Genomic DNA, 27,147 nt, shown 5'->3' with positions numbered 1-27,147 from the left:
TTTAAAGGAAAATCAAAACATAATAATGTCCTTTATCTGCATTAATAGTATCTTTGCAACCATGTTTATTTCCTCTTGGGTCAAAATGATTTTCATGCATAGTTGTGAATAAAAGACCCAAAACAAGGGATATTTGTGGTTTCCCTACCTATATGACATTTTAATTGAATCATTATCACAACAAGTGAGACTCCATCGAAGCCTATGAGGTCATGATGCGAAACGTGGGATTGTTTTACAGCAGCAGAGACTCTGAATGAAGGACATTGGACAGTCTTGCTTTTTTCATCTTCTGAAAATAGGAATGCTATTCTTTGCAGGAAAGCCCAATAAATCTCAGATTATGAGGAGCAGGAGCCCAAATAGCTAAATCCTGCATTAGTCAGAGATAAAAAAAAAATAGAAAGAAAAAACAAGAGAGATAAGCACATCCAAGGATGGTTGCTCATAACGTCAAAGCAGTTGGTTGTTGCAACAAAATAAAAATACTCGTACTCGTCTTGCAGATTAGTGCGGAGAAAAAGCGACGATTTGGGTCACAATGACCCTTTGTCAAGCAAGTGGTACCTTGCATAGGGAGGCACATGTTTCTCAAAGCGGATCCTTGGGGTGATGCTCTGAGTATTCCACACGGGTGATAAAAATCATTGGGAGTTCTGCGGTTTCATTTCAGCTTTGCCACCTTCTTGATCCAGGGAGTGAATTTGCTGACTTTGGTGTACACTCCAGGAAAGCCCTTCCGTCCACAACCGTAACCCCAAGACGTTATTCCTACAATGACCCATTGTTCATTGGACCTCTGGCACATGAGCGGTCCTCCGCTGTCTCCCTGGCAGCTGTCCACGCGCTTGTCTTCCGACAGATTCCCGGCACAGATCATGCGGTTGGTGAACTTCCCTTTATACCGGGAGGCACAAGACTCCTTGGAAAGAAGTGGGACTGCACCCTGCAGAAGTGTCCTTGAATAGGATGTCCCTAAAAGCAACACAAGAGGCAAATAGTCTATATACACCAATAAGGATTTGTATTTGTAAGCACTTTCCAATTTCCCTAACGCAACAATCTCAGAGTGGAATGGCAGCACTTTAATCCACCAGTCAGCCTCAAAAGGAGGTGATGGGAGAAAGGAACAATTGGCCATATTAACCCAGCAGTCTTCTGTTATAAAAACAGCTTCTGGTGCTAGAGGACACTTTGCAGACCATTGATTTGAATGGGCAGTCTTCCAGTGCAGGAAGGTCTTATGGGAGAAGACTGCTTAGTACAAATGGCCCAATAAGTCTACCACAACCCAGTTACAAGTGTGCTAACCAAGACACAGGGACACAGAGCAAGTGTCTGTGGGAGGAATAGAACTAAACGATTGCATGTTATCCTCTTCAGCACCAGGCAGCGGCAATGAGTTCAGCAACATATAGGGGTTTATTCAATAAAAAAAAAATGTCCGGACATCCAAACTGGGAACATAACGGAGCAAAAATAAAGTAAAACTGCAGAAGTTATCAAATGAATATTTAAATGTCATGATTTTAAAATTGTATAGATATGTATAGGAAAATGCAGACACACTGTAGTAGGACACATAGGATACTAATCCGCCGGTGTTCCATTACAGAAGGGAAAGGTCCCAGAGAAATCATCGGAGGGGATGAGAAGAGAAACAGGCACACGACTTGCTGAATAAAGACATTTAATGTGCCTAACGAACCAACGGCTCACTGCCACAAAGGCTGTTTATTTGCAGCCAAAACGTTGGTTCGTTTGGCACATTATATTTCTTTATTTAGCAAGTCCGTGTGCCTGTTTCTCTTCTCATCCTCTTTAAAATTGTATAGAAACAGGACACTGTATCTATCGGATCAGCAAAAGCTTTATACTGTGTTGGTATTTGGACTCATAAGCACTGTATATACCTTCAACAAAACTCTTCACAGTAACTACTAATACCTGTGTCTCCCCACCCTGAAATAAAGCACGACTGCTTGCTGCTGGTTTTCTCCTTCTTCTCTGGTATACAGATGGGCAGGACATGGTAACTGAATGCCAAGCACTGACCCTCTTTGCCCTGCAGTCTGATCAGTGCAATATCGTTGTCGTTGCTGGTGGACTGGTAGTTCTTGTGAATGACGATCCTCTCCACTGGAAACTCTCTCTCAAACTCGTCTTCCACACCCGTGTGGTAATCTCCCACTCTGACTGCGTAGCGGTGAGCGTCCCTTCCAAATCTGAGCGAGCAGAAAGAATCGCGCATTATTAAACTGGACGGTTTATTTTCTGAATGAGCTGTGCAGTTCCGACTACGCAGAATAATATCTCTCATTTATATAAGGCCTCCCTTTGCCAAGTCATATATAATTAAAAAGTATTTATGCAGCCCGCTCAGGGATGGAATCCCTAAAGCACCTTTGTGATTCCTCTACTTTGAAGTCTCCCTTTTCTCCTCATCACATTCTTTATTGTGGGATTATCCACACCGCATTCTTTTAAGGGTTACCAGAAATCACGGCTATTATGATTTCCATAATACTGCGTAACATGGTAATCTATTAATGTTTTACTTGTTTAACCACTGTGTACCGTACAAACCATCGGCATGTGTATAGAGCGAGAAGGAGCGGCTCAGTAAACAATGACATTGAGTTTGAATCAGGGGACTCTGGTTCAATCCCCGGTGTCGGCTCCTTGTGACCTTGGGCAAGTCACTTTATCTCCCTGTGCCTCAGGCACCAAACACAGATTGTAAACTCATCTGGGCAGGGACTATGTCTAACTATCCTATGTGCTGCGTACCGCGCGCTATACTGTAATTGTGACGCGCCTTGAGCTCCATTGGGAAGAAAGCGCTATATGAAAAAAAAGTTATTATAGAAGCAGTTTGGTTATCAATGAAGAGGTCCCTTCCCACAGCTTGCCAACCTTTTAAAGCAGTGAGCTGCGGTGAGGGCCCAACAGTTACTGATCAGTGTCGCGCCACACAGCAAACGCGATTCTTTATGGAATCCCTTGAGCCGCAGAGAGGCCTGCCACGGCCAGCCACCCCTGAAACAAGAAAGCGGAGCCGGTAATCCACAGTGACTTTTCCGCCTCAATCGTTCTACTTCCATTTGGAAAACTGGACAAGAAACAAATCGTTATGACAAAGACACGGTTAAAACGAACATGCTTTTCCTGCTTGATCCTGGCGACTCCGCTTAAACGTCAGTTACCATAAAATGCAATCAGACATTTGGCAGCGGAAGCTCTAGCCCAGGGTTGGGAAACGCCAGTCCTCACAGGCCATCAACAGGTCAGGTGGCTCAAAACGGCCCAAATTCTCCAAAATGCAATATTTTGCTTTTTAAAGAAGTTAAATAGCAGCCTGGGGATTTTGTCAATTTTAAAAAATGTTAAAAATTAATATTTGATACATTTTCGAAAGCAAAAGTAATTACTGTATACTTATTCCAACATGCAATGCCCACTGACCTTAGCGTGAAGCGAACTTGTGGCAAACGTTTGGCTGAAAGCAAACTTTTGTGCCACACCAAAAAGCGGAAGAATCACGCAGTTTGACAACGCCTACAGAATGTTTGTGTGTCTCTATTTAGAACCAGGCCGGGGAATCAGTGGGTAGCCCCACTAGTGATTAGGGGAGGCTTGGTCATTTTACAGGCCGAGTGGAAACGATCACAGAATTGCAATTGATAGGGTATTTTCTAGCATTTTCTGCTATTAAATTAATGTGTCGGAAAACACACAGTGCTCTGTTACAAAATGGCATTGCAAAGTTGCATCCTTCAAAATTTAAATTACTACGGAAGTGAGCATCCTGCAGAATAATCCTCAAAACACGTGAATAAACCGTGCTTTTTACCTATAATGCCCAGTGTATATTAATGCAGAGTCTGTACATGATTGCTTTTAGAGGGTCAATATGAGAGTTGTTTATAGGTGCAAAAACTCTCTTGATCACAACCTGCAAAGAATCTACACATCTCCAGGATCAATATGGTTACTAGGTCTAGGAGAAATCCAAGGCCTTTTTTTTTTTTTAAACATTTTATTACTATTATTTTACACAGGATTGAGGCAGGGGGTCTCTGGAGCTGAACCTCATTCATTCCAGCCCCAGGGACCCCCTGCTTCCGGAGATGCTTCCTTCCGTAGGAGATGCCAGTAGCCGCTCCGGCTGAGCTAGCTGGGCTTTAAAGTTTAAAGCACCCGCATCATGTGGGTCAATAGGAAGCCGAAACGGATGATGTCAGAGCCTCCTATTGGCCTGCAGGGCGCGGGAGCTTTGGAAAGCGACCATTATAAGATCCCTGCTAGCCGAGCAAAGCGGCGACTGGCTTGTATGTATTTTGAGGATTGCATGTATTTGGGGAGGTGGGTTTTTTGTATTTTTTTTTGGGGGGGGGGGGAGATTTTTGTATGTATTTTGTATGTGTGTGTGTGTGGGGGGGGGTAATTATTGTGGTAGGGATTGTGTGTATATGGCGGGGCATTTATGAATGTGAAGAGGGAATTAAGGGAGTGGGATTGAGTGAGGGTGTAATTGATGGAGGGTGTGAGTGAGGAAGAGAGCGAGTGAGGGGGAGAGTGTGAGTGAGGGAGAGGGAATACGAGTTTGACAAATGGAAGAGAAACATGGGAAGAACGGGGGAAATAGGTGTGAAATGAGGGAGGGCGGGGGGCTTGCAAGACTGACAACACAGGGAAGGGGGGTGGAGGGTTGGGGAGACCTGTCGGAACTCTAGTCCTGGGCCCCGGGAAGTCTGACGGCGGCCCTGATCGCAGAACATCATTTTATTCCCCTTTTCAAAGCACATGTTTCTAACGGTTTAATACAGACGCCCCACGGGACTCGACGCCGATCATTCACTGAAGAGGTCACACGTGACGCAATACCTTATTGACTTGATTCCACCAATAATCCTCTTTTTGCGACGATGTATATGACGAATGCCGCACATGGCCGTTATTCCACCTGGGCAGCAAAATAATGTTTATTTACGACAGCAGGACAACAAAGTCACCTACATGTAAATCTAGTGTAATGGCTAAAAACGATGTGTTTTTGGTCATGGGGGGATAGGACCAGGGGGGTGGTTTACATTCCACTGTGTTTTTCTACATATCTTTATCAGAAGGAAAAATATATTTATTTTATGGTTAATAAAATTGCCCTTACTTTTTCTCTTGCACACTGATCACAAGATGTATTATTGTAATATTTTCTCTTATGCAGTCATTAAAGCTCATTTTTAAGAAGGCATATGTATTCTCATCAAATGCCCCCATCCCCCATCTGGGGGCTGCGGACAGCCTGGCACCAAAATGGTTCAATGGTTAAAGTCCCACACAGGAACTTATCAGACAAGTGTAATTATTTTAACATCATGCTTATCCTGCCGTTGCTTGTCAACGCCACAGTCTGAAATTTGGGCTGGTTTACTACCCTGGTCTCTGCCTCATTCTCCTTTACCATTCTCTCCAATCCTAATTGACTCTACAAAATGGAGTGAGCATCCTTAAAATCTGATAACACTGTAAATGGGATGTAACCAATATATATATGACAGAGACCCTGGTGAACATGAGAATATGTTCCAAGCTAACGATATATTTTATATTATATATATACACACATCCAATTTTTCATGAAAAATAAACCACCTAGCTTTAAACCCATTAAACCCATCACTCAATTACTTAATCAGGTCCAAAGTGGGACTGCACTTTCAGTGGAATTCTCTCTGACACCATGCCGGATGTTAACCTTTCACTGCAAACCAATGCATTGCAGAACCACTCTGGGTTAGGTTGCTGTGGGGCAGTAATATCAGTTATAAGAACCGGTGGGCATGAAATCACCTATACTCTTCAATCCATTGGCTTTCTTCTCGACATAGTCGCATATCACCCCGGCATCTTCGCTGTGCCAGCAGTTGTGTATGCCACTGTCCTGCTTCATGCATTCTGCCAGCGTACTCTCTGTGCCACTGCACTCCACATTGTCCAAGTGAATCGGGCCCTGTCCTTCCCCAAAATATGCCATCATTCTAGCTTTGGCTGGACCTCTGAAACAGAAGATAAGGAAGAGGCCACCTTAAATAAATAAATCAGGAAATGCATAGTTCCCTTTAGTTCTTAAGTGCAGAGGTGACTCTTTCTCGGTCAGATGGGATAGTCATGGCTGTGGAAGTGTAAAGATAAGATGTATTATTGGGAGAAAAAAAAAAAGGTACCAAAATCCTAAACCAAGAAAATTAACAGATCGAAAAAATACAAAATAAAGGACAATAAATATTTTATCTTTAAAGAAGGAAATGTGACTGAAAGGGCATTTATCCACTTCTAGTTAATAGCAGTCATATCCTGAAACCCTGACCTGTTGGGGGTCTTGAAGACTGGAGTTGATAATCCCTGCTCTAGACCCGTTCCCAATAATTTCATAATCACTAATTGGAGTTCATTGTTAACCTGATTTGGGAGAACGCCGTTCCTGAGAGTTCTTACACATAAATAACCCCTGCGCGGAATACTCTTTAATATACGGGATACACTATACCTATGTCCCAGCTGCCTGCAAACCACAACTGCATCATTGTCCGTCCACCCATCATCGCAAACGCTGCCCCACTCTCCGTTCAGGAAGACCTCCACTCGGCCTTCCTTGGTACTCTCCCCATCCATCAGACGCACAGGAGGCCCTGCAAGTGTTCAAAGCGGCATTCGGTCACCGGAACAGTTACACCGCCCAAAGAGTACACAATGTACAGTATTGTAGTTAGAGCAGCTCCTCCGTGGTTCACTTTTAAAAAGAGAGGAGGAATAATCCTGGAAGAGCACGCAGGGAACATCTTCAGGAGTGAAGGGAGCCCAAGGGTCCTGCTCTGAAGCTGGAGAGTATTCAGAGGAAGTCACTTTAATGAAGGATGTGGGGGGTTAGGCAGGGGGGGGGGGGGCAGTCATACAATTCAGGGATGCTACAAATGGGATGGCAAGTGCAATGGAATCCTATAAGGCAACACGTTACAGAATGCCGTCTCCCTAGGACAGTCTATATCAGGGGTGGCCAACTCCAGTCCTCAAGGGCCACCTTGGGTTTTCAGGATATGCCTGTTTCAGCACAGGTGGCTCAGTCACAGACTGTGCTAAATCAGGGATATCCTGAAAACCTGACCTCTTGGCCCTTGGGAACTGGAGTTGGCTACCCCTGGTCTATATGGTTTCAAAGGGAAAAAAGAAAATGGTCAGAATAGGCGGGTCAAATGGTCCTAAATATTTGTCAGTTTGTATATTATCATCAGTGTTCGACAAACCTATACATTTGCTCGCCCTGGGCGACTGGATTTAACCCCCGGGCGAGTAAATATTGGCCCAAGCAGCACACGTTTGGTACTAGGTGGCGAGTAGATTTTTTTGTGTGGCGAGTAGATTTTTTGGTGATTTGTCAACCAGTGATTATCGTACTAAAAAATATGCACACAAAAAGGATTTCTAATGCGAATATGCTGTTCTCACAGATGGCTAAGAAGCGCTTAATGCTGAAAGCTGAAAACATTCCGTTCCCCAGAACACACTGACTTATTTGCTGAAATATTTTGCTTTTCTTTCCACTTTGTTCATCGGTTCTGTAAATGTTGTCGCTGTTTTAGCCTCTATTCAAGCCATGTCTAATTGTATCGCTCACATAAAGCCGCTGCATGCGGCGGACTGCCCCAGAGCACAGTGCTGATATTTACCCGGGGTCGCCTCGGCGATGTCATTGCTGTCGTTTGAACATCGAACCCCGACATCCTCAGAATGTGAACAGTCGTGCTGACCCCAGGCACTGTGTGTGCATTCCAGGAGAGAGCCTTCCAGTCCCCTGCACGCAACGTCGTCCAAAAGGACGGAGCCTTCGCCGGCTCCAAATTCTTCCTCCGATGCCAGGGCGGAGGGGCCACTGCAAGAAGGTCATATTCATGTCACTTGTTATGGTTAATGGCCTTCCATGCGCCGGCGGAGGCAATAAGTGAATGTATTAGGACAGTGGGGCTCAACTCCAGTCCTCCAGACCCTCCAACAGGTCAGTTTTTAAGGATATCCCTGCTTCAGCACAGGTGGTTCAATCAGTGGCTCAGTCAAAGACTGAGCCACCTGTGCTGGAGCAGGGATATCCTTAAAAAACTGACCTGTTGGCAGTTCCCTCCTCAAAAAGGAGCCACTTGGAAATTAATTAAAAGCCAGAATACAAGGTTCAGTCATTTTAAACTCAAGGTACCTTAATTGAGTGGTCGTATTTTGGTGTAGAGCAGGGGTGCTTAACTCCGGTCCTCAAGACCGCCCCCCTCCCCCAACAGATCAGGATTTCAGGATACTTCAGCACAGGTGGGTCTATCGAAGACTGGGCTACTGATTGAGCCACCTGTGCTGAAGCAGGGATATCCTCAAAACCTGACCTGTTGGGAAGTCTTCAGGACTGGAGTCGAGCACCCCTGTATTAGGATTGCAGGAGAGTGAAGTCTCTTATTTATACAAGACACTATAGGTAAAAAAGCAGATAGGAGAGGTGTTAACCCTTTCCCGATTGCATACATGACCAGCAAGCTCCGATCGGCATGCGCATGAGCAACCGGCAAACGCCGATCATGCATGTGCAGTAGCCAAGTGCAGTCGCGCATGCGAAGCTGCAAACATATGCATTGTTTACGCTGAGAGCGGGCTCCCGGGCTGCCCGGCCTATAGCTACGCCCCTGCTACTAACAGTTATCTGATGCAAAATGGGAACCGTCTGAGCCTATAAATTTAAATCTGATAACTATACATTCAGCCTCTGATTGAGCCACCTGTGCTGAAGCAGGGACATCCTGAAAACCGGACCTTTTCTGGAGGCTTGAGGACTGAGTTGAGCCCCCCGGCTCCATTGAAGTCTTTGAGATGCTGATGTTTAGCGAGTTAACCCTGTGACACCCATGTAACTATATTAATCAGGCACAGGACCCCAGACCATACCTGAAGCCCAGTTGCCTGCAGACCACCTGGGCATTGAGTTCTGTCCAGCCATCATCACACACAGACCCCCAGTCTCCTTTGTAATACACTTCCACCCGCCCCTCGCTGGCGCTGGGGCCCCCAGATAATCTCACAGCACCATCTGTAAGCAAATAAATTAGATCATATTCATTGTTTTTTTATTTAAATTTTTTTATTTAACTCTTAATGTCATTTTTAACAAGTTTTAAAGCATCCTTTGATTTCTATAGCAGGTTTTAACCCAGCTTCCAGGCAGTGCCAGATCTGTGCTACACTTTCCTTTTTGAAATAATTTGTTGCAAATGTTCCCAGCAGTTTGAGCTGCAAACTGTAACAATAGATAATGTTACTTTAGCAATATAAGGTTACATTGTAGCTGCTGAGTTACACTGACGAACGACCATTATATTAGACACACAATCAGGATTTGGACAGATTTATAACAGGGCCACCAGACGATTGCCAGCATAGGTAAGAATGTAGAATGATACATTGTCGCATGCTTTACATGTACAAATAAAGAAAAGAGTTGGAAAGTAGTATTGCTGCTTTAAAAAGACTATGAATGTCAAATTAACCCTGTCAGGTGGGCAAGTAGCTGGCTTCAAATTACACAAAACATCTATTATTTAAAAACAAATGCTAAAAACGTTGTGAATGCTAAAAACAAAAAATGCTTTCTTTGTAAAATAAATAAAAGTTCTCACAACCTGCAACGTTAATGCCAGTGGCACTCACCTACCAACTATCAGAGTCCTCCAACACGCAATCCCACGTTAATGCCAGTGGCACTCACCTACCAACTATCAGAGTCCTCCAACACGCAATCCCACGTTAATGCCAGTGGCACTCACCCACCAACTATCAGAGTTCTCCAACACGCAATCCCACGTTAATGCCAGTGGCACTCACCTACCAACTATCAGAGTCCTCCAACACGCAATCCCACGTTAATGCCAGTGGCACTCACCCACCAACTATCAGAGTCCTCCAACACGCAATCCAACGTTAATGCCAGTGGCACTCACCTACCAACTATCAGAGTCCTCCAACACGCAATCCCACGTTAATGCCAGTGGCACTCACCCACCAACTATCAGAGTTCTCCAACACGCAATCCCACGTTAATGCCAGTGGCACTCACCTACCAACTATCAGAGTCCTCCAACACGCAATCCAACGTTAATGCCAGTGGCACTCACCTACCAACCATCAGAGTTCTCCAACACGCAATCCAACGTTAATGCCAGTGGCACTCACCTACCAACTATCAGAGTCCTCCAACACGCAATCCCACGTTAATGCCAGTGGCACTCACCTACCAACTATCAGAGTCCTCCAACACGCAATCCCACGTTAATGCCAGTGGCACTCACCTACCAACTGTCAGAGTCCTCCAACACGCAATCCCACGTTAATGCCAGTGGCACTCACCTACCAACCGTCAGAGTCCTCCAACACGAAATCCCACGTTAATGCCAGTGGCACTCACCTACCAACTATCAGAGTCCTCCAACACGCAATCCAACGTTAATGCCAGTGGCACTCACCTACCAACCATCAGAGTCCTCCAACACGCAATCCCACGTTAATGCCAGTGGCACTCGCCTACCAACTATCAGAGTTCTCCAACACGCAATCCTACGTTAATGCCAGTGGCACTCACCCACCAACTATCAGAGTCCTCCAACACGCAATCCCACGTTAATGCCAGTGGCACTCACCTACCAACTATCAGAGTTCTCCAACACGCAATCCAACGTTAATGCCAGTGGCACTCACCTACCAACTATCAGAGTCCTCCAACACGCAATCCAACGTTAATGCCAGTGGCACTCACCCACCAACTATCAGAGTCCTCCAACACGCAATCCAACATTAATGCCAGTGGCACTCACCCACCAACTATCAGAGTCCTCCAACACGCAATCCAACGTTAATGCCAGTGGCACTCACCCATCAACGATCAGAGTTCGCCAACACGCAATCCAACGTTAATGCCAGTGGCACTCACCTACCAACCATCAGAGTCCTCCAACACGCAATCCAACGTTAATGCCAGTGGCACTCACCTACCAACGATCAGAGTTCTCCAACACGCAATCCAACATTAATGCCAGTGGCACTCACCCACCAACTATCAGAGTCCTCCAACACGCAATCCAACGTTAATGCCAGTGGCACTCACCCACCAACTATCAGAGTCCTCCAACACGCAATCCAACGTTAATGCCAGTGGCACTCACCTACCAACTATCAGAGTCCTCCAACACGCAATCCCACGTTAATGCCAGTGGCACTCACCTACCAACTATCAGAGTTCTCCAACACGCAATCCCACGTTAATGCCAGTGGCACTCACCTACCAACTATCAGAGTCCTCCAACACGCAATCCAATGTTAATGCCAGTGGCACTCACCTACCAACCATCAGAGTCCTCCAACACGCAATCCAACGTTAATGCCAGTGGCACTCACCCACCAACTATCAGAGTCCTCCAACACGCAATCCCACGTTACACTCTTAATTTATAGAGAAGCCCATTCTAGTTGAGATATCGGTTTCTCTGGGAGATCTCGTTATCACTTGGTAACCAATCATAATGTTTGCACCCTGTAAGAGACATGTGCAGAGGTGCACTCAGGGAGACCGATTTGGGGGAAATTAATCATGGCTTTATTCCGCCTGTCACTTTAAACAACAGTTTAAGGCAATATACATATATACAAAAGATACAAACACCTACCCCTGTGTAAGGCCTTGCCCCCGCTGCCTACTACAGCGTCCGCTGTGGCGGACGCTGCACGGACGAGAGCCCTCCCCTCAATGGCGCCGGGCCCGCTGCGAGGGGGGCCGCAGCGCTCGGGCGAGAGCTGCTCCTGCTCTGAATAGAATTGAGAGCAGGACTCGCGTCGAGCGATTAGGCACGCCCCCCGGCGGTTCAGCCAATGAGGGCGAACCTGCCGGGTGACGTCATGGCCGCGCCCCCGTCACTCCCCCACCTCGCGCGCCCCCCCCCCCTGGTCTCTCTGCCTGCAGTGAGCTGCAGACCGGGGAATCGGCTGGAAGCGCCGCCAATCTCGCGGGCGCTCGTTACAGCGGCGTTACCGGGGACTTAGCCTACGGGCTAACTTACTTCCCCCGTCCTTATCTGCATGACTGGGAGGAACAGCCCCTTACCAGCCTACCACCCCAAAGTCTCAATAGGTACCTCAAAGCAGGTGGCCCTTCAGGTCAGTCTCTGGGTCTGCTGTCCAGGTGTCCTGATCTCAGCACAGCCTTTGTGCTCAAGACATCATCTCCTCTGTCAGCGCAGTTGTGACTGTGCTAAGGAGTCTCTTGGTCTGTTCCCAGCAGGAGGTTTTTACCCTTGTCCGATTACCCAGGGGGAGCTGGTTAAAAGACTAGCTGCAATTAACCATCTCTCTGCTGGATTTTTCAGACCACTAGAGGCTTTTATGGAAACAGGGATAAGTCCCCGTTACACACCCAAAACGGCAGCTACCTGCGAAGGGGTCACAGGAAACTCCAGCATCTTCAATGTGGTCACAGTTGTGATGCTTCCACTCATTCTTCTGGCACAGGTCAAGCGATGACTCGTTTCCTATGCACTCCACCTCATCAAGCAAGATGGAACCGGAGCCTTGTCCGTAGTGAGCCCAGACCCAAGCCTTCGGATTCCCCCTAGAAGTAACCAATTAACACGGAGAATTAAGTCCCAGAACATTCACACAGAACACATCAGCTGTTTGAGAAAGAACAGGTGGTGCATTTGGGCTTTAAGGTTGTGACACATTTTAATGAACCTATAAGTGTTCTTCACGTGCATGGCCCGTCTGTAAATGCACATATGAAGTTAAACAAAGACTCTTACATACTTTGCAAAATGACTCATTTATGATAAATGTTAACCCCCATATTCCTTGAAAGAAACTAAAGGGAACTGTGCATTCTTTCTTTTGTAAGCTTTTGACTTTTATGTTTTAGAGTTGTTTTATATTATCCGAGTTTGTCCTGGGTACTTGCGTACGAGTAGACCCGCTTTGTATTTTCTTAAGAATAATAAAATGTTGCATATAAAAATGGAGATCTGTTAAAAGCCAGTTTCTCAGTCGGTTTTATGATCACTAAAGTTCATTTGTGAATCAAACATTCAATACACTGCGGGCATAATGGAGTTAAAAGTTTTGTTGTGTCATTCCTGTGTACCTTTGTGGTTTAGAAAACATGGTCGGTGACTAAGGCATCTGTAAATTTGTTTGTTTTGGCTTTATAGACTTTCAAAGTAGAATCTAACGGACTGTTATCAGTTCAAACTTTATGAGATTGTTGTGTGTACCTGTCTCAGATAACATCGGATCAACATACACAGAATGTTCAATTACAGAATTATACTTGCAAACGGTCTTTTGTAAGGCCCTATGCTCATTCTGCCTATGTGATCTGTTGAGGTCGCTCCAAACTTTTTCTTATAATCCTACATCAGGGGGGCTCAACTCCAGCCCTAAACCCCCTCCCAACAGGTCAGGTTTTCAGGATATCCCAGCAGAGGTAGCTCAATCAGAGGCTCAGTCAAAGACAGCCACCTGTTCTGAAGCAGGGACTGATTGAGCTTCCTCTGCTGAAGCAGGGATATTCTGAAAACCTGACCTGTTGAGGGGGGGCTTGAGGACTGGAGTTGAGCACCCCTGTTCTAGATGAATATATGGGGTTATGGAAGGGAAGGAAATACATGACACAACACACAAAGAGCAGAGCTCACCCGAGTCCCAGCTGCCTACAGACAACGGCAGCATCCTTGTCATCCCAGTGATCATCACAGATGGTTCCCCAGCTACCTTCATAGTAGACCTCTACGCGTCCCTCGAATCGCTCCTTTCCTCCCACTAGCCGGAGCGGAGGTTTCAAACCTGCTCTTCAGGCAAAGGGGGGAGAACGGGCTTGTGAGCAGTGCCACAATCGGACATGTACACATGTATCAAAGAGGCTTTAAGTAGAACTACGGGTTGTGAAGCAATAATGCAGACACTTTTGGGTGGTATTCTTGCAGCAGATGGCTACCATCTTCTGCAGCTGAGATGGAGGAACGGTGGTAGAAAGGTACTGTAGTAACAATGCTATAATTACTATGAAGATGATAAGACATAGGAGGAGGGTGACAGAGGGATTGAGCCCCCAACATTATATAGCAGTGTTGGGCAACTCCAGTCTTCAAGGGCCACCAAGAGGTCAGGTTTTCGGGAAATCCCTGCTTCTGCACAGGTATCTCAGACTGTGCCACCTGTGCTGACGCAGGGATATCCTGAAAACCTGACCTCTTGTTGGCCCTTGAAGACCGGAGTTGCCCACCCCTATTCTATAGCCATTGTCTTCATTTGCATTTCAAAGTTCAGACAATGGAAACACGAGAAGTAAAGCTGTGACCTGCTGAAATCTCCTCAAGTATGGGGTTTTAATTAGTCAAGCACAGCACATCTTACCCCGCGCGGTTATTAGTCAGTCACAATGACTATTAGCACGTGGTTAGAGCTGGTCACTGTGCGAACAGGGAGCACAGCAGGATCTGAGGATCAAGTTTCTTAGAAATTAATGATTTTTTGTAATAATTGGTAGTGGACACCAACTGTAAATGAGAGACTTGTCTTTTCTTTACAATAGAACCTATTATTGGAACAGAGTAGGAAAATGTTGCAATTATTCACATTGTCTTCTATAAAATGTGGATGTGTTTGAGATTTTCCTTGAACCCTTCTGTGACACACGGGGCCTGCAATTAGAGATGGGCACATTTTTTGGGCGGACTTGGATCTGTCTCGTATTGGGGCGGTTCCTTTAGTCTGCGAATTTCCGCGACTCGGTCTCAAAAAAGAGCGATTCGTCTTTCCGGATTTTTTATTTTTTTGCCTCCATCAGTGACAGTGCAATTTGCAGATTGCGTAATCCGTTGGCAGATTTAAAAAAAAAAGCTGTGTGTGCTGTGCACGCGCATAGTAAGTGAAACTTCTTTGACTTTTGTCACAGAAATTGTATTTGTGTTGGTGATGTTTTAATTAAAAATCTTACTGACACACACACACACACACACACACACACACACACACACACACACACACACACACACTGACTGACACACATACACTGACTGACACACACACACACACTGACTGACACACACACACACTGACTGACACACACACACACTGACTGACACACATACACACTGACTGACACACACATACACATATTGACTGATACACACTCACATGCACACACTGACTGACACACACACGCATACACAGGGGGCCCGCAAACGCCCGCGTCAGTGGAGGGCGGAATGGCGCCGCTGTCAATGGGAGTCCGGCAGCGTCGCCATGACTACTGCGCATGCGCGGCGCGGGCAGATAAGAGCTTGGCGGTAGCTGAACAGCTCCCCTTGCTGCCTGTACGCGAGTGTGCCCAGCAGAGCATGCGCAGGGGGGCTCTGTCTGAGTCTCCACTCCAGCCCGGCAGAGTCTCCAGCCCGGCAGAGCGCGCGGCTGGGACAGAGAGCGGGCCTGGTCCCAGGAGCCGGTCAGCGGGTCCCCGCTGCCCCAGATGCCGCCCGTGCCCATCTTCACCTGGGGGAAATTGCGGCCGTTAGGAGCGGCGCCGGCGGCTATCACCGCCGCCGTATATGTTTTGCGGCCGTTTGGAGCTGCGCCGGCGGCATATGTCTGCGACCGTGTGGGGGGAGTGGCGCCGGCGGTTGATTTTTTGAGCGGTTGGGATCATGTCAGTGTTGGGGTCGGGCTGAGCCAGAACACAGCCCGGTCTCAACTGCCAGCACTGACGTCACATCCGTTTTATTTCTGTCTCCACAATTCTTTTTTACCCCAGTTCGAATGAGGTGCCACTAAGGAAGTTTCACTTCAAGAATCCTCCAACGAATTTGCGGAATCCGTGGTTTGGATTCTTAAAAATGCTTGCGGATTGTATCCAATGGCGGTTTGGGATTAATCCGCATGGATCCATCTATTTTACACTGCGGAACAGATTGTGAATGGAAAGCCCGGGAAATTCTGGGAAACAGAGTTTGACCGTTTTGCCCATCCCTACCCACAATGCAATGCAATAAACCTCCGGACTGATTGCAAACTCAAAGCATTTACCTTCTGGTGGGGAGCAGGTAACAGCTGCTATCGTTCCATGGTTGCAGCCTTTGCTCAGTGCCTGGCTATAGCTGCAGTGTAGCAAAGCCCTCTCATCTCCTCTGCAGTTTGTGGCACTGAGGTGGGTCGGTGCCATCCGAGAGCCAAACCCAAAGCTCTTCACCGCCGTGCCAATCTCACTGACACCAAAGAGAAGGAAAAGGAAGAAAGATAAGTGTCTTCTGATGGTTATTTAGTTCAAACTTTTTCTAACGTGGTACTCCCCAAGAAAGGTCAGTACCTGAGCGTGTGCAGGAACTTAGGCCAGGGCCATTGTCAAAAAGACCGTGCTGAGGCGCGCTGAGGGGAAACATTATCCCTATCAGCGCGGCTTTAGACTGCGCTTCCGCAGGCATGCGGAGGCGTGTGGAATTGCAGCCGACAGGGAAATTTAAGTTTTCCCGCTGAGGGAAGCGGAGGGCCAGTCACGTGACTGCCAAAAGCCAATGGCAGTCCGTGACGTGGCACGCTAGCCCCGCCTCCTGTCCGGCTCACAAGCGCGCACGCCGACGCTCATGCAGGGACAAAAAAAACCTCCTGCTTGAGCAGGAGAGCATGAGCGTCAGCGCTGCTGAGCGCTGTCAATGCTACCATGTCCGAGGCCTTAGGGAGCACACCCATCCCAGACCTACACATAGGACCTGCCGAAAAAAATATACGGAGTGACAATGAAGACCAACACAGGGTGGAAAGCACAAACGGGAGCAGGAAAGTTGGCTGCCAGGGTGTTGGGGTCCGTTTGCCAGGCTTTGTTTAAAAAAGGAAGGTTTTCAATTCCTTTCTGAATCAAAGTCAAACTTTCTGATTTCTTAAAGCTGCAGGGAGCTTATTCCACGGTCTTGGGACGGTCCTTGAAAAAGCTCCCGCCGGCTTCATTGAGGGGCGATGGCAGATCTAACGGCTCGATAATGGTTACATTACCAATAGCAGCTTGTGTATTTGTGTATTTTAATGTATGTATATTTTTATTTCTAGAGCAGCAACAATGTAGTCAACGCTTCATTAAATAGCCATTAAAATACAGGCTACTAGGATACAAAAAGTGCAGCAAGCATACGAGCACACGATCCAAAAAGTGCAGCAAGCATACGAGCACACGATCCAAAAAGTGCATCAAGCATACGAGCACACGATCCAAAAAGTGCATCAAGCATACGAGCACACGATCCAAAAAGGAGTCCCTGCCCCAGAGAGGTAATCAAATGATTGAAATAGAAGGTTCAGTGCGCGCTATCCCCAAAGACTCTCCCCAAAGGTGTTGTAAGGGCCCTCCGCTGCTCCTATTCTCCCGCGATCAACGGGGTCACTTAGGAACATAAAAAACACAAAAAGGATTTTGCATTATAAATTATTTTGCATTATCACTAATTTTGCTTTTTTCCTTTGTATTCCCTCCTGCGCCCTTTTTTGTGTTTTAGATAATCGAATGAACACGTTTGCTGCCAGTGGAGCCAATTACATGTCGCATGGTGTTTGACAGAGATTACAACGCTTTATAAGAAGAGATTTCCTTAAATAGAGTACAATGTGTGTCACATTGGACCTCTTTGATCTAATAGAGACTGTGGAATGGTCTCTTACCCTACAACGTTAGACAATTACAGAAGATATGATCGTTACATTCCTAGATGTTAGCAGTGCCCAAAGCCAACCTGATTCCAAGCTGCCTGCAGACCACACTTGCATCCCAGTCTGTCCAATGGCCATCACAGACAGTGCCCCAGAGTCCATTAAAATACAGTTCTACTCCTCCTTCATTATGAGACTGTCCACCTACCAGACGAAGAGTACCTGAAAGAAAATGTAGGGAACAAAGTTCAAGGATCATAATTAACAAGCAGTGCTACTCCATCGGTCAGTTTCCAGAACCAGAAGACACTTTCTGGCCAGTTAAAGTAAAAGCGTCTTCCATTGCTGGAAGGTATCTTCTATAAAAGGAAAAAGAAGTGCAAAGTGTAGTGAGTAATGAATAGTTCTTCTTCCTCATCCTGATAATTCTGCTGTGAAAAGCTCAACACTTAGATATAGTGTGGATTGAAGTTCTGCATTGAAAGTGGGGGCTAAGGCAATACCTGACTACAAGAGGGTGCTCAGCGCACAGAACAGGAGTTGGCTATATTGTGCACTTATGGCTGGTACTTAAAACTAGTAATGTTAAGGCTGCCTCCCTAAAAATTAAACATACTGCATAGTAAAAAAAATATATAACAAATAAATCACAAACATTAAACCACTTGTTAAGCCAATGGAGATGCCCACTAGTAATTATGAAGCAAAAGATGGACGTCCTCGTGTGTGGACCAAGTGGGAAGATGAAAAAGAAAAAAGGGAACAGTGGTGTAACACTATACTAAATAAAAAAACAAGCAATATAGATATATGAAACTAGCACTTACATGTGCTATTGGTTGGAAGAATCGTAAAGAAGGCATCCAGATTATATATGGAACTCGTTATCTACGTTCTCCGTGGAATAACTGTCGCTTTAGATATGCCCTGCTTAAAAATAGAGTGCCATAGCATAATACAGTTTTATTAAAAGATTTCCGAATAAAAATATAAACTTTCCACTCACAAACGCCTCTCTTGAGTTTTGTGCATGTCAAATACGAGGCTTTTCAGCACGGTAGACATCCCCCGTTCCTTTCCCTCTGGTCGTCTACGTTACCGGAGATTGTATGGTTCGGTAGGGTATCCTCTCCAGACCTCTGGAGTCCAGTGGCATCTGCCACACTCGACCGGAGTGATGTAATGTCCACTTCCCTTTCTACTTAATCCTAAATGGATGGCGTCGGAGGACAGACCGGATGGGTGATGATATTCCCCTCCGTTAGTGCTTTAGTCCATAAGTCACGTGGGTAACTCCCGGTGTAGCAAATAAGACAGTTATTCCAAGAAGAGCTTACATGACGAGTTCCATATATGATCTGGATGCCTTTCTTTAGGATTCTTCCAACCAATAGCACATTTAAGTGCTAGTTTAATATACTGTATCTGTATTGCTTGTTTTCTTTTATTTAGTATAGTGTTACACCACTGTCCCCTTTTTATTTTTCATCTTCCTACTTGGTCCACACGCCAGAGGACGTCCATCTTTTGCTGCAAACTTTGAGGGATTTGGAAATTTCCTCCTTTCTGACTCTGGCAGTGGGACCAAGTTATATTTCATATGCGATTCCCACCAGGAACTGAACTTCTGAACATCAGTATCTGTATGTAAATCTCATTTAACATTTAAGATATCTACACAATGTTATGGTATTATTACTCATGTGATTGTTTATGAGGAATTGGGTGCTAGCTAATAATTACCACTGCGGATCCCCCCCACTGGCCCCTCTATTTTCCTAACCTGCTATGAACACCCATTCAAGGTATGTTGGCCCATATTTACTAAGCATTGCTATTGCACAAGGCCCATTCAGGCACCAGAAGAGGTAAAGTAAATATGACTCAAGTGACTTATGCAATAGCATCACTTAGCACATATGGTAAAAACTCTATACATACAGACTGAAAATGCATGTGTTAAATCACATATCCCAGTTGAATTAACTGCACTGGAAAGAAAATTGTGATTGTTAGGCCAGGAGTTATCACAGCGGGAGGCAAGCTGTAGCGGATTTGACATTAGGCCCATTAGGCCCAGCCCAAGCCAGTGGCAGTTAGCACCCACTCGGAAGAGATGCCCGGCATTGTGCTTTAATAACTCCCGGCATTAACTGGAAATACGAGTTTTTGGGGAATTGCTGCTCACTTTCTATGACATGTACTTAACCCCGACCTGTCATCTCCCGATCATGTTCTGTCAGTCTAACTGATTCGATGTCAGTCTCATTCACTTTTAGCATTAGCAGTCTCAGACTTCAGTGGAGTCTCCCTGATAAAAATCAACACTCTTCCATTAAAATGCCAGTATATGGTCCCACCCAAATCTCACTGATTTTGGTTCTTCTACGATTCGCATCACTGGTAACCCTCTGAGATCCAGAGGGTGCAGCACTGCTGTGTAACGCACTTAAACAGCATAATATACAATGAATGGTTATAGGCCTACGTAATCCTGTTTAATATCCAAGCCAAGGATCATTATTGTACGGCGGAGCATTTGCTGTATATGTTCTGCTCCTCTCACCCTGGCTGCAGTCGCAGTGAGCCCAGCTGATCACGCCCGAGTTTTGCCGGTAGAAGCACCATGGTGTGAGTCCTCCCTCCGGGTTCCTGCAATGATTGTGCTGCCCCAGCCCTCTCCCGGGGTACTGCTGGATATAGTCAGGGAACTCTGCCCAGCTTAAACACACCGACCCAGACTCGGTCACCGAGAGGGAACCGTTGTAGTAGCCCAGAGAAGCTACTCCATCAGAGCAAAGGCTGTAACCTGCGAGCACAGAGCACATGAGGTATCAGTGGAAGATACATTCAACACCAACTTACAAACTGAAGACAATGGGCCCTTTTCACTAAGTGGTGCTACTTTATACGGCACCACAAGACATCTTACAGCTCCTTCAAGTGAATGGGCCCTCAGGTATCATTTGTCTTATGGAGTAACGCCGTTTAGTAAACGTTTAGTTTCATGGCCCAAATATACATACTTTTAAAGGTGCCACAGACACACTTTAGAACAAGGAATCTGACAGCGGATGTTTAATTAAAACTATTTTGTGTCTTTGGAAGCTGTATTTGATTTCGCAGGCACTGGGGTTACCATGGCTGCCTGCGCTGATGTACTGTGTGAAAAACAGTGATTAGACAAAACTCCCGAGAGCAGTAACATCTCGTAAGCGGATATCTACAGTGGGCAACTACAGAATATTAAAAGACAGTATCTCTGAAGTGGGAACCCCCCTCCCCCCCCCCCCATAAACAGAGAGATTTCTGCTTTGATGGCACTGAGCTTGTAACAGACTTCCCAATTCAATAAGACATTTCGCCGAGGTAACCCTCTTTGTGGCGAGTTGTCATTTATCAAAGTCTGCCGGCTGCAAAACAGAGTCGAAAAGACCGCACCAGGTTTATCAACAAAGAAAATCCCACTGATTTAATGGGAATATTTTTGCTTTAAAAACCTGGTGTTTTTTGCCCTAATATTGCAGCTGGAAACCGTGTCGGACCGCGTTTTTTTTTTATCAAGGTAAAAGTATACTGCAGCGTTAGAAACAATGGACGTTAGTGATAATGATCAGCAAACTGTTTGCAAATGTACCTTAAACATCAGCATAACATATTCTTAAACTCCATTAAGATTAACTCAGGGCAATAAAGTTTTTTTGAAGTCATAACTACACCTGGCGTTCCCACCCAGGCGCTGGAATAGAGCAAAAGGTTTAGGTGTGACTTAAATAACGTAGCGTTATTTCCCTCTGCGCGCTTCCAAAAACCCTATTCCAGTGTCTGGGTGTGAGTGACTCACAGACATAAATACCGTCATGTTGTTGGGAGATAACAGTGCTACCCTGAAATAACACGACTTCGGGTCTATTCCGATGAACTCTAGAACAGCTCGTATTTTTGCAGATAATTAGTTTGATAGATACAGCGCTAACGCAGGGAAAATAACATCCTTTTCTGTTTTAAGTAACTTCACAGTGTTTGCCCTAAGTTAACAGTTAGTGCAGGAGTGGCCAACACCAGTCCACAAGGGCCACCAACAGGTCAGGTTTTCAGGATATCCGTGCATCAGCACAGATGGCTCAGAGGCTCAGTCAATTGAGCCACCTTCTGCTGAAGCAGGGACCGATTGAACCACCTGTGCTGAAGCAAGAATATCTTGAAAATCTGACCTGTTGGTGGCCCTTGAGGAATGGAGATGACAACCCCTGACAGTTATTTATTAACTGTTTTTTTGTTTTGTTTTTATAATCAAAACCTTTTATTGCCAGCATTTGTAACCTTTAAAATATATATATATATTTTTAATCTGATGTCTCCCAGTAATAACAGACTTTGTAATTATAATAACACAATGTTAGAGACATTAAAAGCCCTTTGACAGCATCAATAAAAGCATTTCGGTAAATATATAGTGGTTTTAACTACACTGCACAGGTGTTTATTGGATCCTTGGCAATTCGGCTGTGACCAACTTTATGTTTAATTGTGTGATGCTGCAGGTGATGACATCGGCACCTACAGCGAGTAATCCAGGATTGTCGTCAGCAAAAGAAAGCCAGAAGATTTGGCAATGTACAATTTAGGACGTATTTTATGCCAATGATGATTCAGTTTTGCAATGTAAGGTGTGTCCAGTTCACCTTCACCCCTCACAACACTGTAATAAAAATGTACTGAAGTGCCGGAAATTCACAGCAAGATTAGCAAGTTACATTATAATGGCAAAATCAATACAATTAATATTAACTCCTTTGCGACAGTAAAAAAATAAATAGTTTTGTTGGATTTCTTCTTATGATTATTTATTATGGGTTTTTGCACGTGTTCCAATTTTGACTGAAATTTGCTGATCTCGGCGTTCCTTTCCTAAACGTACGTAACCCCTTCAGTGCCAGAGAGGCCTGCAATATGTTGGTGCAGAAGGGGTTAAGGACACTGGGATTTCCGTGCGGGCGTGAGGGTGGTGGTCACCTGAGGATATTAGGCACCCTCTCAAGTGCCTCTGAGAGTTCTTATAGGACATGTGTTTCAGCACCACTGGATCTACGAAAATGTACAAAGGGCCATAGGGAAGCAGAAGGGGAAAGAGTCGCAGTTAGAAGAAGGTGCACAGAAGGTACGTGCAGAACTGAGAAATCTATCCCAGTGACCGTCTGATCATTCGTGTTGTTACCTTTGTTCTGCAGGTGGTTTGGGCTGGGCAGGGAATTTACGAGATCCTAGGAACATGAAAAACAGAAGATATAACACAAAAAGATGGGAGATACTCCATTACATATAAAGAAGGGCATGTCACAATCATTCTTTCTTCAAGAGACATAAGCACATGTGACAATGCTAAATCACTGCTTCTCTCAATCTGGTTTAATTTGTAACCCCACATTAAGCCATGTTAATATTTTCAATGTATAAAAGTGCTAGTTTGTCAGCGGTTTACAAGCTGTACATCTAATGAATGAATGAATGAGGATCCCCATAGATCATTGTAAGGACAAATATGGTTGTGTTGAGGTGATACCTTAATTTGTTTACCCAACTTAATTACTGTACTACGAGCTCCAGCTGTAAGGGGCAAAGGGCCGAGCGTATTAGGGAAAACAGCCTCCCCCCAGCTACTTCATTTTCTCTTCTTTCAAGCAGCAACCCATGCTGCTCACTACTCATTTCTTTTATTTACCAACCTGAACCTGGGCGTTGATCCGTTTCTCGAGTGACGAGATGTTTTGTCCACTGGACAGGAATATTTGCCTGGTTGACACTAAAGGGCTTATTTCTATGTCAGCGAAGCAAAGAAGGGTGTGTTGCGTTGGCCCTTTCTTCCATGTAGTAACAAAGGAGGAAGAGGCAGTAGGGGGTATGATACCTTTTATTGGACCAACAAGTAGTTGATAGGTTACAAGCTTTCAAACCTCTCAAGGTCCTTCTTCAGGTATGAGACTACCTGAGAGGTTCAAAAGCTTGTAACATATCAACTACTTGTTGGTCCAATAAAAAGGTATCATACCCCATACTCCCTCTCCCTCCTTTGTTACTATATGTCAGCCAAAGCAGCCGATCAAGCCGTTTTCGGCCTGAATTCCCCATTGAAATTCCGCTTTGGTAGATATAAAATAGGCCTCTAAGTGTCCACCACGTCAGCTTGGCCATTAGAAAGTTGCAACATCATCACGCTTTCTGTTGGTGACCCTGGCGGCCAGGTTTATATGGTTTTTGATTTGTAGTTTTCACAAAAACAACAAAACAATTAACTCTTGCTGCTCAGGGGGTCCCAGTTTAGGTATTCCTAGAAAAGTTAATTGGGGGGGGGGGGGGGGGGTTTGTTTTATGCTTTAAAGCTCCCATGAAGCATACAATACAACTGTGACTACTATTCATGCACATGCTGGACAGAAAAGTTTGCCACGTGTTCCTGTTTCTGTACGTCCCCCATCATCCCATAAAATGGTAAGCTATTTGGGGTATGGAATTCCCCCTTCTATTGTGGTAACATTAATGTTTATTGCTCATATCCCTGACTACATGTAACTTCCTGTTTTTTTTTTTTTTTAAATTTGTAATAATTCATATACTATTACTGCAAAGCACTGAATACATCATTAGTGCCGTGTAAAAGCAAAGCAGGAGAGAGAGAGAAAAGGTTAACAATGATGATTAATGTCTTCAACTACATGGCTGTTACACCATTAAGTTTCCCAGGTGCACGACTAGACAAAACCAGTGCCAAAAACAGCCCTATAATTATCAAAGAAAAGGAAATCTATTCAAAGCAATTGGAGATGGTCCGTTGATAAGTCCAATGTAATACAGTACCTTTGCACTGGTATTGCATCTGGGATTTTTTAGTTAATAACCCACTATGGGGCTTATTCTATATCAGCCAAAGCGGCCGGCAGGACCATTTTTGACCCAAATGAAGTCAATTGGCAATTTTGGACGAAAACAGCTTGATCGTTCGCTAAAGCCCCTAAGACACCAGATGCCTGGGGTGTTTAATGAATAATTTGCACCACTACACTGGATAAATATCTTCGTTGGGATGATATAGGTGTAGAGATGCAAAGGGTGTCTTTTTCCTTTCCTATCAAATCGCTCTTCTTTTAGACATTACTACTATACTCTGACCGAGACAAGGTCAAAGCCAGTTTTGATTTTACTTTAATGATTGATTTAGGAGTTATTGTAAAAGGCCAAGAGACATGAATCTCCTATTTCTTATCTCGTTGTTTTGGGACAGGATCGTATCCCAAGCCAAGTATGTTTAGGCTATGGGTTCTCTGTCCATGAACATTGTAAATGGAATCCTTGAAATGGAGACAGAATAAGAATTTAAAAAAAGAAAGCCGATTGCCACTTTGGCCTTTAAGGTATAAACCATGCCATGTTTTTCTTGCACAATAAATACTAAGAAAAAACACGAAGGGGTTGGGGAGTGATCACAGAACCACACCAATTGAGTAAAGTAATCAAATGAATTATTGTGGCAATCAAAAATGTGGGTGCAAACTGTGAACTGAAAAGTGAATCCGAAAAAGGGGAAGGGGAAACACAAATTGGATGTGCCCCCTAAAAGAATTCACTAAACTGCACTCCTACAATGTGTAAAATTTAACTTTTAATAAATTTTCTTAAAACATATATTACCAAAACGTTGTGTACTGCGAGTTAAAAAATAAATTACACTGCTCACTGAGCAGTATACACCTGTATATACTTACCACCTGGTCTTACAGTTGCTCCAGAGGGGTTAACACCCTGACTCATAGCATCCTCTGTCCTCTACATCCCAACAACATTTAGTTGCTAATTGGGATCGTATAATCATACATTCACTGACATGGATGCTGGGTATTGTTGATTTAATTTATTTTTAACTCACAGTACACAACGTTTTGGTAATATATGTTTTAAGAAAATGTATTAAAAGTTAAATTTTACACATTGTAGGAGTGCAGTTTATTGAATTCTTTTAGGGGGCACATCCAATTTGTGTTTCCCCTTCCCCTTTTTCTGATTCACAATAAATACTAAACCCATAAAAACCCAAGTCCAGGCACGGGACATGAGGTCACCTCGGAGAAGTCTCGATTACAGCTCCAGCACCTTATTTTTTTTAATCATCTAAAACTATAAAACCTTTGCACAGCAGGCAGCAACAATGTATTGCTCTGCAGTATATACTAGTGACGCAAAAGATGATCATCATCAGATCATAATAAAGCAGTAGAGATTTACAGCAGTAACTTGACCATGCTTCTGTTAAGGCAACAGGAACTGGAAGCCTAAAAATGAACAGTTAATAATACACAAGTGTACTGGCCAATCAGTAATCCAAGTGTGCTTGGGGTGGAGGTGACTTAGTCATTTTCTCTTGCAGCCCAGCAAAACAGAATTCAATTTAAATATATTTCTAGTTACAAAGAACATAAGAGTCACACACTTGAGCCCATTCACTGCAGAATCCCAGCAGCAGGAGTTTGCAGGGATGCAGATGCCATGGTTTATGATCGACTCGCCCTACACAAACACATTCAACTACACAAGCGCTTTCAAGGCTCACTAAGCATCAATCTATGATATTTCGGCATTTATTAACCCATTCGGTGCTATGCATACACCAGTGGAGGACTATCAGTGTGTTACTGGCACGGATGCCTTCCACACTTTTCTGCGTATAATGTCAGTGGAAATATTCACACCCACTCTTCCTTTTGGATATCTGCAGTGCTGCTTTCTAGTCTTAACCCCAATGTTGTTGGGGGTTGGGAAGGGGCTGATGTGGTCATGTCATCTCAGAGCACATCCTCTGTAAAGCATGTTTATTTACATCATTGCCTTTCAGATGGAAAGACGCATATAGAGAAGCTAAACTCGGTTACATGTATTTACTGGGATAATGAGGGGGAAGCAGAGATGAAATGGCACGCTCATTAACAGGACAAAGTCCCATACACTGATAATATTATACAGCCGGGAGATTTATTAAAAGTAGGTATATGGCTCAGCAATAAATTCTTACCTCGAAATCTCCAAACTGCGAGCAGAGACCCACGAAAATGACCAGTGCTCCCTGTATGTCCAGGGGTTTCATTCTTCTCAGCAGCAAGGTGCAGCTTTTCTCCTCTGACACTTTCCTCTACACTGTCAGGCAGCTGTGTGCTCCACGTTGAGATACAGTACTAGTGACAGCGATGCAGGCTGGGGCAGCATCAGCTGCCTTCTGTTGATGCTTTAGAATAAACGATGAGTAGTATAGCAGTGTGCAGTTATTTGTCTTATCAGGTTTGGAGGGCAATAGGCAAGTGCAGGCTAGCAGAGCATGTAAATCTCTTGGGCTCTTACCACACC

General features: G+C 44.8%; 1 protein-coding gene across 1 annotated transcript; it reads right to left on the bottom strand.

Moving 5' to 3' along the window:
- Window positions 1–27,147, bottom strand: LOC142501170 (neurotrypsin-like). The gene is made up of 15 exons (XM_075610637.1): window positions 26,819–27,147; window positions 22,976–23,021; window positions 20,324–20,566; window positions 17,841–17,979; window positions 16,150–16,328; window positions 13,764–13,911; window positions 12,507–12,685; window positions 8,980–9,121; window positions 7,728–7,930; window positions 6,551–6,692; window positions 5,854–6,059; window positions 4,888–4,966; window positions 2,917–3,039; window positions 1,948–2,225; window positions 1–975 (listed from the first exon to the last, which is right to left on the bottom strand). The coding sequence occupies exons 1-15, from the start codon at window positions 26,888–26,890 to the stop codon at window positions 665–667; spliced, it is 2,490 nt and encodes an 829-aa protein (XP_075466752.1). The 5' UTR covers window positions 26,891–27,147; the 3' UTR covers window positions 1–664.

Source organism: Ascaphus truei, chromosome 8 (genome assembly GCF_040206685.1).
Source record: "Ascaphus truei isolate aAscTru1 chromosome 8, aAscTru1.hap1, whole genome shotgun sequence".
Classification (NCBI taxonomy): Eukaryota; Metazoa; Chordata; class Amphibia; order Anura; family Ascaphidae; genus Ascaphus; species Ascaphus truei.
The sequence above is the reverse complement of the archived record's forward strand: the minus strand, read 5'-3'. Positions and strand labels throughout refer to the sequence as shown.

Bases quoted from the DNA above. Each gene is read 5' to 3' on its own strand.
- LOC142501170 (XM_075610637.1), bottom strand. From the start codon at position 26,890: ATGAAACCCCTGGACATACAGGGAGCACTGGTCATTTTCGTGGGTCTC. The intron at 16,329-17,840 runs GTTGGCTTTGGG...CTTTGGTGTCAG, and splicing joins TGCAGGCAGCTTGGAATCAG to TGAGATTGGCACGGCGGTGA. The intron at 6,060-6,550 runs GTATAGTGTATC...CTTCTGTTTCAG, and splicing joins TGCAGGCAGCTGGGACATAG to AGGTCCAGCCAAAGCTAGAA.